Below are 12,088 nucleotides of genomic sequence, written 5' to 3' on the forward strand. Positions count from 1 at the left end.
ATGCCTTTATTGTCATTATACATATATACAATGAAATTAAGAGACAACTCTCTTGTGGTGCATAGTGCAAAACAGTTTAAAAGAAAAGAAAATAATAAATATATATATACAGAATAAAAACAAGCATGACAAATAAACCTACTGTTGCAATAATACAGTTGTGTGTTCACCGATTCTACAGTATGGAAGTAAATAGATTTTATTAAACCACGCTTCATCAGTGTCTCAAATAACCTCAAGTAAACCTACTATTGCATTAATAGGTTTATGTCATGTTTATATAGAATACTTCTTTGCCTGTACTGATATGATAAAAAATTCTTGTCTCTGCAGTTTTAGAGGTTTGACATTTATAGCTTAATTTGGAAAGACAAATTTATCTTGTCGCTTGCCTGCTATTCCCATCATATACACAAACCTAGGCTCCCAGCTGTTGATCATATTCAACATCACCTTCAGCCATTTGTTTGTACATATTTGCACATTTGTGTCTGCACAGAACGGTATAGTGACATTCACACACTGAGGCAGCCTCACAAACTGCTCTTAAAGTGTCGACTCTTTTAAGTTGACAAACTTAAAATGGTCTCATGGATTTCAAGGCAAAATGCATCTTTCAAGATGCCGACGCCTTGAAAGGCGAGCGAAGCGAAGGTGTCAGGGAGAGTCGGAGCTGGTGGCAAAGGCAGACGGCACCAAGTCGCCTCCCTGCTTGGACCCCCCTGCTGAGGTGTTTCTTCAATGACAGGAAAAATGTAATAAATAAAAATCAGCAACCGGAATAAGCAGATGTGTAAACTCCTGTTCAAAGGTGTGAGGCTGTTTGAATAGTGTTGCTGTGCACCATATTTACACAGCTAACAGCCAAAACTTTATTTCCTCTTTGTTGACAAAGTGTTTAATGACACATCTTGACAAAAACTCAGCATTTAATCATTCAAAGCGTTGCCTTTCGCTGGAGAAAATGATTTATGTTACTGGCTTTTGATGGCAATTCTCCAAGTTGACAGTATAACCCGAGCCTCAGCAGTGCATCTTATCATGGAAATGTTCTCGTCAGGGAACACTGTAGGCAGCGCGTTATTAGTATCTTGAATTAATATATGCACACAGATGTACAGCCCTGCATCAACGGTACATGCTTAGCAGCCAATTTTCTATTCATTGCATTGGAAGATTGTAATAACGTCACATGTGGCATGCACGGGAACGATTTACATATCCACCCCCATCCTCCTTGTCCCCCTCTCCTTCTGTTCTTAATTTTTTTTTTTAAGTCTCTGAATCCTGCTATCACTGATCCAGACATGATGTGATAAAGTATACGGTGTGAGGGCCGTCTTTCTTTCACGATGGTTTAATGCATCTTAGCGGTTTGCATTTCCATTGTTGTTTGCAAGAGCAGCCTTAATGACCAGTGATATCACATTGGTCTCGGAAATGCTATTGTTTGACCATTTCACTGTGAACCCCATGTTTGTTTGCATGCATAAATTCTGCGTCTCTCATTGATCGAGAGAACAACAAAGATGTTTGTGTGCATTTTGCCGTTCTCCTATCTATTTTTTTGCGTGCGGGTACATGAATGTGTATGTGTTTCCAGTTCATAAAAGGGTGTGTATGTGTCATCGACAAAGAAATGGTGTGTGCGGTTGGTGAACTGCTTGTTAAAGCACAGTTGTCTCATTGAAAAATTTATTCTGAATTCCAGACATGTGGTGGAGTAAATATTTGCCATCTGGGGACAAACATACATCAGTCAGCCATGCTTCAGATTATATATGGTGGTGCATGGAGCTTTTTATCTTTTTGTTTTTTTTTTTTTACCGTCTCGCTACTGCCTTCTTGTCCCCAGTGTTAAGGTTGACAGAGCTTATTCATAATATTTTTTAAATGTACATTAACAATGTTCCTGTTCCTAGAACCTCAATGTACTTGATGTTACAGAGATTACATAGTAATGATGCTGAGTGGTTTTAAAGCAAGAGAAAGCCACTTGTGTAAACCTAGCACTGAAGGAAAAAAAAACCCCAATAACTCTCAAATGACAGGGTACTGGTGACAAATTTGATCTTGGCTTTGTTTTTAATGGCAGCTAAACATGAAATGGTTTAATATTCTGGATAGTAATTTTAATTGAATTAATTTCAGAGGGCATTGTAAGGCGCTGATGGTGTCATAAAACACTTGTTATAGCTACCGTTCATCACTGTGATGTAAATTATGCCCAGTGATTGCTCAATGATGCTTTCCTTCGGGGACATGACGTTGTTTAAAAAAAAAAATGTAATTGGCTCCAAAGGGCACACGATGTGTTGGTGCCATGAGGGAGCAACACAAAAGAGGGTTATTTTCTCTCTAGCTATGGCTTTCTCCCCGCTGACATCCTCATACCACGGAGCATTCAGCAATTCTCTCCTCCAAGTAGATAATAAGGAGTGAAATTAAAAAATAAATGCTTATTTTACGAATGGTGATAACACAAGTCGACAGTGTGTGGCGGAGCACTGACATTAGCAGACAAGAAGTCAGGAAACGTGTGAGCAATTCCATTACAAAAATAAGTCTGAGATTTGTGTGTGTAAAGGAAAAAAAAACAGATACCTGCTCTAGGAAAGTGATACAGTAAGTGACATCAAAGTAAAAATCATTATGAAATATTGAAGAACGATGGTAACAAAAAACGTTTTTGAAAGCTGCAGCACTTAAAAATATAACCATGGCTGATTATTAAAATGCAGTAGTATGGATATATTTGGTTACATGGATTACAGGAATGTAACTGCAGATTTGGACAGCTCCTCGCCACTAAAAACACATATTTTTCAATATTCACTCAATGTGATCTTTGACTTTCACTGTGCTGAATTATATCTATGCAGGGTTTGACACTTTCAGGGTTTTCTCACATCAATCTCCTGAAAGGAGGGAATTCACTCAACAGAAATCTGAATTTGAAGGGTGGACCTACCAACTGGCAGAAGTGGCAAAACACACACATCCATTACTCAAGTAGAAATACACATACTGATTTGACTTAATTACCAAGACATGCTCTGAAATGCACTTAAAAATGTAGCCATTTTGGATGTTTCTATAAACTGTGTCTGTGTAAATCTAACTGAACTATGCCATTTCAATACAGTTCATAAGTTTGAATGCACTTGTGTTAATAGATGCGTGAAAGCAGGGATGTCAAACAGGCCAAAACTGGCCTGCCAAAGGTTCCAATCTGGCCCGCAGGATGAATTTGTAAAGTGCAATAATTACACTGGAGATAGTCAAGGGTGTCAAACTTGTTTTAGTTCAGGGGCCACATACAGACCAAATGTGATCTCAGGTAAAATAATAGAATAATAACCTATAATGACTCAACATTTTCTTCTTGGTTTAATGTGAAAAAAATATTACATTATGCCTATAAATAAGGACAACTCCAATTTTATTTTATTTTAGTACAAAAAAGAAGATCTTTACTACATTAACAAACTATCCTTTAACAATAAAATGTGAATAATCTGAACAAATATGAACAACCTGAAATGTCTAACGAAAACTGAGTGCAATTTTAACAATATTCTGCCTGTTACCAAATGTTTTGTGCCTTTGTAGATCCAATCCATAATGCACATATATAAATAATAAGTTGAAGCATAATATTGTTAAAATCACACTTATTTTTCTGAAGAAATCTTTTTCAGGTTATTACCCTGCCGCCCGAAGGGAAGGCAAGGGGTATTGTTTTTGGTTCAGTAAGTTTGTTTGCTTGTTAACACTCTAGAAGCAAAACTATTGGTTGAATTCATACCAGATTGGTTTATAAATTGCCAGTGACCCAGAATAAATGTCATTACATTTTGGGAAAAGTAGGTCAAACTTTAATTTTTTTTAATGAATTTTTTAAATCTTTTTTTTCTCCATTTACTTAGAATGGGCAAAATTTCACGTGCCTGTAGCAGCAATACTGTTGGTTGAATTCATACCAAACTGACTTTATAGATTGCCCAGATAACCCAGATTACCCAGAATGGATCTCATTACATTTTGGGAGCAGTAGGTCAAGGTTCAAAATTTTTATAATTAAAAAAAAAAAAAAAAAATCTTCCCATTTACTTATAATGAGCCAAATATGTACGAGAGTCGGGGTCTGTTTTGCCTGGCACCACTTGCTCACATCTATTTTGTTTGGAAAGTTTGTAAATGTATATATTTTCATAATTTAATATTATTTTTTAGCTCTAAAACAAAGGGAAAATTTTTTGAGTTGTCATCATTTATATGCTATGTTGCTATTATTTTACTGGTCCAGCCCACTTGAGATCAAATTGGGCTGTATGTGGACCCTGAAAGAAAAGGAGTTTGACACCCATGCGCTAAAGCATCACCTTTTCTACATAATATGTCCTGTTCATTTATGAAGAAATCTGTGTTCATGGGAAGATGAACAACGATGGAAAATAAGAATAATCAATAATTCTCTTCAAACACAAACTGAAGCACAGATCATTAGTTTAGGCAGGGCACAAAGTTAAGCTCTAGCTCAGCCTGTAATCCAGCCCTGGTCTCATTCATATCTAAAATTCATCATTTAGCCTGGTTTAGCCTGTTACCCTCTGCAACCCCAGCTCTTGCTATGTCTGACTTAATCACTGTTATGTCGCTGTCGTTGATGCCTGCTCTGTTCTGTTCCCTATGGGGCCTTTTGATGTTCCCCGCCATGCCTTAGGCTTTCCTCATATACACATGGAAGAGTAGGTAGGTCCCAGAACGGAACCATACCCCCAAATGCAATGTGCTGCAGAAGTTTTTTGACGAAAGTGATCCTGACTGAACTAAGAAAAAACAAGGCTGTTTTTAAATGTAAGGAGCAAAAAGTACAAATATGAAATTTAGCACAAAGATTGAAAGTGGACTTTCAGGGAAGCAGGAAATGTTTAATTCAGCAGATGACTGGGAGAAATAAGCTATATTTACATATTTGGAACTTTAAGTACTTTGGCTGCGGACTGAGGAGATGACAATTTAACTTTTAACTTTTTATTTTCTGTTATTACCACATTTTTTCCTCATTTACTTACCTGCACCAGGACCACCTCTCTGTCGTCATCATCTTTTCAGTTTTGGATGTGCCTTGGCCTGTCCCTGTTTAGGAAGTTGATGTGGTCAAGTAGACAGATGAGACGAGGGGTCTGTGCAGAGCAGGAAATGTGCTCTGGACATCATGGCTCAGCACACTGACAGCTGGTGCACACTTGTCATGCATGTGTGTATGTGTGTTTTAGGTCGGTCGGATCATCTCCCAGGAATAGCAACTGCAGACAAATATCACAAATGCAGTGTAAACATTCTTCTCGAGTCAGTGCTTTGCGCCACACACTCATGTAATGCTTATTGGGTCTTGGTAAACACATCCAACATATATCAATTAAATTATCTTCACTGGCCGTACGATCAACGAGGGAGACATTTAGTCCCTTCATTTGTTATGTGTCTGTACAAAATGATCTTTCAGTTGCTGTGCTGGACAATTAATAGCAACCTTAGCCAATCACACTCAGTGAAACGTAAGCAGTGCCCATATAGAACTGCTGTATGTCTATTTGATTTGTGCATTGACCCACAAAGAGTCTGTTAAGTGGCTGATACTCCCCATGTGTGTTTGTGTGTGTGTGTATGTACACGTTGACTTTGAAGTACATTGTGTCGTGACAATAATCTAAGTCAATTTACTACGCATCAGCCCTCCATTATGGGTTTGATATAAAGCAGTGCGTGACTAGAATGCCCTCCCATAAAATGACAATTTGCTTCTCTGAAGAAATTACGTGTTTAACCTCATTAACCTAAAGTGCATGTACTAAAATGGAAGACTAACCCCACCTTTTGTGACACACACAAGCACACGCAGAGTGAATGCATACACACACGCAAAACAAAAAGTGGAAACATCATCAAAAGTTGTGAGTTCTTGTTGAATGTGACCCCAGTAAATGAGAAGCCATCGGTGAGAGAACAACATCAGGAGGTCATCAAGCCGTTCTCGCACCTTGCGACCGTCTCAGGTGGCTCTGGCTTTACTGTGTCTGAACGTCGTCCGTCCTCTGTGAGATGATTAACCTGGCAGGTGTGAGGTGAGTCTCACCCACTGTTTTAGTGAGCTGTCGTCTTCAGTCTGCGGGGAGTACAGAGGGTCAGCCCGGCCCGGCTAATGGCTGTGGTCACAAAGCTGGAAGCTGGCCCATTAGAAGAAGCAGCTGTCATTAGGCCCACCACACTTTCAAACAACCTGACCCGCTGGTCCCACACTGTTTATTAGCAAAGTTTTGGCTCTCTGTTAGAGCAATTATGCCCACTATTCATGATGAACTGTGGCCTTTTCTTCGATGCTGTGAGATGAGAAACACACACTCACATACATAGTAAATAATGTCAGGCGGTTGTGTTGTCCTGAATAGAGAGCTGCCATATTAATGACATTTTCTTCTCTGCAAATGAGAAAATGTGTTTGGAAAATGGGGAAAAAGCCAAAGTGTCAGCAAGTGATGTATATCCTTCATTGGACACAGAACATTTAGTTTTCATTAAGAGTTAAACATGTACACGAAACATTAATGGGGTTCAGCGGCAGCAGCAGTGGCGTGCTTCACTGTACCTCCTCCTGATAAATTAGCAACTCAGCACACAGGGGTAAAAGGAAAAAAAAAGAAGAAAGACAGACATTAATATAATGTGCAGTGGGGGAGGAACTGACAGATAATGTCTTTATCCAACGATTGGTGTTTATGATGCAACGTAATATTATCCATGACCCGGGCGTCAGAAAGCTGCAAGGATGAGCGAAGGGTGGGTGAGGGAGGATGAGATGAGAGGAGAGAAAGGTCAGCATGAGTGTTGCCATTTCATTATGAGAGATGCGGACTCCCATCCTCTCCCGCTGCACAGGGAGTGATGGAGAAGGTTGTTAATGCCTGGTCTGTCAGCCATATTGGATTCAGGGCAGTAAATTAATATTACACTTCTTTTAAAGGGGTTTTATTTTGGGATTTACTGGCCTCCCCTGAGTGTTGGCAGTGTAAAGAGGTTATTTCCCTCTTTCTACTACGTTCTGTGTCCTTTTTGCTATCTCTCACACAAGACTAATATGTTTAGAGAGAGAGAGAGAGTAACTGTTCATGGAGAGGAAGGATGTGAGCGCTGTAGGCTCCATTGTGTCAGTCAGTGTTTGTGTTGAACATTTTTCAACGAGCATAAAACTCCGCTGTAAATTGTGCCATTGTCCCCCTGAAGGACAGCTCCAGTATCTCAGCACAGTAGAGATGTATCATCCCCCTCCATGTCTCATGACTCTCTCTTTTTCTTCCTTTCTTTTTTTTTTTTTTTATTCCAAAAGAATAAAAACAGCGACTGTATATGGGATATGATTTGATTTTAACTGGCTGTCTAGCTGTCAGTCATCTCCAACCTTGCTGCCTCCGCCCTGTCTTGCTTAATGTGGGTAGAGTTAGAGTCCTGGTTGAAGAGCCGTATAACATAGCGTGAAGGGTCCTATAGTCGCCCAGATGGGATTTATGGCTGCCGGTCTATCACCGATGATGTTAAAGGACTGTGATTAAGCGCAGCAGCAAAGACATGGACTCCACTATCCCTCCGACCCGGCCAAGAGCACACAAGGCCGAGCTCTGTCACTGCCAACTCCCTCTCATCCAGCTCCGTCTCTCTTTTTCACTCTCTGTCCATCTGTCTCTCTCTTCTTCTGCCTTTTTTTATATGCATATGTATGAGCTGCAATTCACCAAGGACACTGAATCTCTGCATTAGATTTTTGGCGTCTGCTGCATTTTCACCCACTAGTCAAGCAGTCACTACAGTAGAGCAGGATGGCTTCAGCTCCCATCTCTGTGACAACTTGAAAACTTGAAAGGTTTTTTTTTTTTTTTTTCTTTTCACTTCTCATGCATCTAACATCTCTGCTTCTGTGTTCTTCAAGGTTCCGAGCACGCCGCTACTGCAACACTTCCTGCCGCCTTCTCAGACCTGTTACCTCACTTCCTGGTGGAGCCTGAGGATGAATTCATTGTGAAAAACAAGCCAGTGACCTTGACCTGCCGCTCCACCCCAGCCACGCAGATATACTTCAAGTGCAACGGCGAGTGGGTTCACCAGGATGACCATTTGATCGAGCGGACTGTCGATCCAGCCACAGGTACATGCAAAGCTGAGTCTTTCACAATCCTCAAAGCTCTTTTAAGTCTTGGCACTTAATTTCTGCCTTTCTCACAATTACAGACATATTCATCCTAAATGGGTCGAGTAGCGTTGCATAATGGGTTGTATGGGTTGTTTGTAGCATCAATGCTGCAAGGCTAATAAGTGTGTTTAAGTCTCTCTGTCAAACACTTTAAACCCACATTATTATATTTCCAGATGAAAATATTTAAAATGGCTCATTTGATGTTATATATTTTCTCGACATATGTACTCGTTAATTACAATCATCATATTTACAACAGTGTTCAAGAGACATTTGTTAATTTATTAACTGTTAGGGTCACATTGTTAATTGTGAACATTGTGAATGTTAATAGAATAGAATAGAATGCCCTTCATGATCATTGTACTGAATGTACAACGAGATTGGAGAGCTTCTCCTTTTTCAGTCCAAACAGGTAATTATATATAAAATATAAAATATAAGGTACAAAATATGTACAAGATTAAGTCCTACAAAAAATTAATCCTGAGGGGAAATTCCTTTGTCCCTCAGCCAAAGAAAAGAAAAAAAAAACAAAACACAATTTAAAACATGTACTTAGTCAGTTACTTACAGGATAGTTAGCCTATTTTGAATCTGTCTGCCATGAACTAAGATGTGGGGCAGTGGGGATGAAGGGTCTTCAGTATCATGCAGAGCATTGAAATGAGTACCATGAATAGACACAATGTACAGACTAAATTACCATAAAAGTACAAAAGACCAAAAAAACAAAACAAAAACAGAGTTATTCATGACATGACTGATATCTTCTGAAAAATCGTTCAAGATTCAGTTTGAAATGAGCAAACAGGAGTTGCATAAAAGCAGAGGAACCGCTAGGTCACGGTGAACCTAAAGAGCCTGGTTTACATTATTGGCAACTTGGCAACAACAAAATACTAGAAGATGACAGTGGTGGAATAGATGAAGAGGCTCAGCTGTTGTAGATCAGGATTTCCATGGGTCATTAAAAAGCATTAAAAATCAAGGCCTTAAATGGCATTAAAAAGCATTACATTTGATGTCCAGAGGCATTAAAAAAATTAAACACACTTGATGGAAAAAACGTTATTATTCATGATTTTTTTTGGTTATATAAACATTTAATAATTTTGAAACCCTTTAATTGACTATTGTTTATGGCCCGGTGCACGGTGTCACAACGCTGGATGCTTGGAATGCAGCGTGCTGTGAGCGTGCTCATGCTGTGGTGAAAGCACGGAAAGAATATTAGCAAATGTCGGAAAAATGGGAAAATGCAAGTTTCAGCAGAAGTGGTAGGAGGAGGAACTATTCAGAACCTGGTTAAAGGTCGTCTGGTGTGTGTGTGTAAAAAACTATCTGCAGTTGGACATGGGCATTAAATTTGTTTAAAGTGGTGCAAAAAAGGGCATTAAAAAGCATTAAATTAGATTTGCTGATACCTGCAGAAACCCTGTAGATGCTGCTTATGGCCAGGAAATAACACAATGATTTAAATGGGAAAACATCATGACATGCATGAAACCTGCAGTGTGAAATAGCATCTACTTCACTAGAATAATATAACAAAACCTACAATCATAAGTCACTAAATGGAATGTGAATAAAGGTGTAAGATAATTTGAGTTCACTTCTTGGCTGAATGCTCTCATTAACTTCAGTCTTGTACTGTATATGTTTAAAGTTTTAACAAATGGTAGATCTGCTATTCACAACCATTGACACGATCTTCAGATTTTTTTAGCTTGAGACATCAAATGGCAGAAAATGCAGATTTTGAGGTTTATTATTGGTTCTCTTTAAAAGGCTGTAGTTTTGGTAAAGTATTTTTTTCCTGTTTTTTTCTGTAAATTCATGACATTTTAAAATAAGTTTAAGCATCACTCAACTTCTTTACTGCAGAAATGAACATAAATCTCAGATGATAAACTTGCAAAGTCATTGTAAAAAGCACAAATTGTAAGAAAATCATCCAGAGAATTAATCAACTTGCTGCAGCAACTTAGTGAGTTTGCAAAGTTGTGTGCAATTTTTTTATGATGGAAATTGTTAATACATTGTTGGAAGTCCTATAGTTTGTAAACTTTTTAGTTCAAACAGCGGTGAGTATGTCAGACAGCTCATTATGGGCCTTATTTATTATGATTTTTATTTTATTATTTTCGCATGTATTTTTAGACACCTTTTCTAACACATTTTCAACTCTGGAACTAGGCTGCTGCTTTTGCTTAGATCTAAACATTGTATTTATATTTATGTTAAGTTTTCCTCTTTCTATTAGATACTGTAGTTTTGTGACTTGTTTATGAGGCTATATATTCAACATGTATGCCAAACTTTATCAAGTGTTTTTGACATGTTTTTTTTTTTTGGTTTAGAACTTAATTTTTTTCCAGTTAAGACAAAATATTGAAAAATATGACCATTTAGATATGTTTTTATCCATTTTGCCCAGCCATATTTCTAATATAAATAATTAATTTACATTTTCTGTAAGCATTTCTTTGGCTGAAAGGAGTCATTTTCACCTGTTTTTGGATACTGTTTGGTACAGATGTAACATGTGCGATTCTATAGCTACATTATGTAAAGTGTTTGTGTGCTGAAACTCACATTTGCAATTTGCCAGTGATTACTGTGCTCCATCAGGCTCTCGGCTCATCCTCCAGCCTATTTAGCCTGCCAGTCTCATAATAAGCACATTGGTTTCAGTCTCAGAAATCTTCTCGATCACCTTGGAGACCTGTTTGTTTTTCTCTCTGTTGTGCAGCAATCGCCCGCCTCCGCCATCAGTGTCATAAACATGTATGACACTGATGTGGTGTGATTCAGAGAGGCGATCTGCAAATTCAAACCACCCATTCACAGCCTGACAGCTGATTGGGTATGAGAGAGATGTGAAAATGAGCAAACAGCATACAGTTTTTCTGTTTTTATCACCGTTTTAACATGCATCCATTAGGAGTGTTTTTTAAGATTTAACAGATAGGGAAGTTTGTCAACTCCTAAACCAACTCTGTGTTTTTATTTTAAATGAAAAGCACTTTTAAATTAACATGCAGCAACAGCAGCTCACCAACCGTTATCATAAAGTCACTGGCAGTTTCTGTATCTGCTGATTTAACCTGACACATAGGTGAAGATTTCAGAGCTTGTTTAGGGATGAACACAAATATTTCTTCCATTCTGAGCCTCTGATTGGTGTTCCTACTGACTTGTCCTATCCTGGATTTTTAAAAAAATAAAGCGAAACAGGAGGATCTTTAAATTCTTTGCTGCTGGAGTGACTTTGATGCATGAGGAGTGATGTGAGCTTCTGTTCTCTGCAGTGCTTGAGCTGTTTACTTCTAGCTGAAGTGCACAGCAGAAGTTAGAAAACACTAAAATGTGTCTGCATTTCCATAGACTCTACTTTGTGTCACTATTCTGTGAGCATATTGAGTACAGCTGTAAGACAAACTGTCTGCACTTCTAAGGCTCGTCATGTCAAGACGCAACCTTGCTGTCACTCATGCACAGCACTGGGTTGTTTGATTCGCGTTACCTTGTATATTCTTGTATATTCACCACAGTTTTGGGTAGTGAAATCATTTTGGAATCAGGGTGTTGCAAGAATAAGAAATAAAAGTATTGTAAGAGCTAATATTGCTTTTTTTTTGTATAGCTAAAATAGATATTTTCTCTTGCTTTTCCTTTTATTCTGTAAGAAGTGACTTGTGGTTGGTCCATATTCCATTCATGGGTGTCCAGAGCGTCACTATCAACAGCAAAATGCTTGAAACTTTGCTGGAAGGTGTCTCGTAAGAATAACACATAGCATGATAAAGTTAATGGTAAAGATGATGGAACAGA

General features: G+C 38.5%; 1 protein-coding gene across 3 annotated transcripts in view; it reads left to right on the plus strand.

Annotated features, from left to right (window-relative positions):
- The window catches only part of unc5a (unc-5 netrin receptor A), a 155,387-nt gene that overhangs the window by 65,543 nt on the left and 77,756 nt on the right, over positions 1-12,088 (plus strand). For all 3 annotated transcript variants that reach the window (XM_030145812.1, XM_030145813.1, XM_030145814.1), the window contains exon 2: positions 7,988-8,203. In XM_030145812.1, coding sequence (XP_030001672.1) covers positions 7,988-8,203 — 216 coding nt within the window. The remainder of the gene's footprint in view (positions 1-7,987; positions 8,204-12,088) is intronic.

This window comes from Sphaeramia orbicularis, chromosome 10 (assembly GCF_902148855.1).
Source record: "Sphaeramia orbicularis chromosome 10, fSphaOr1.1, whole genome shotgun sequence".
Lineage (NCBI taxonomy): Eukaryota > Metazoa > Chordata > Actinopteri > Kurtiformes > Apogonidae > Sphaeramia > Sphaeramia orbicularis.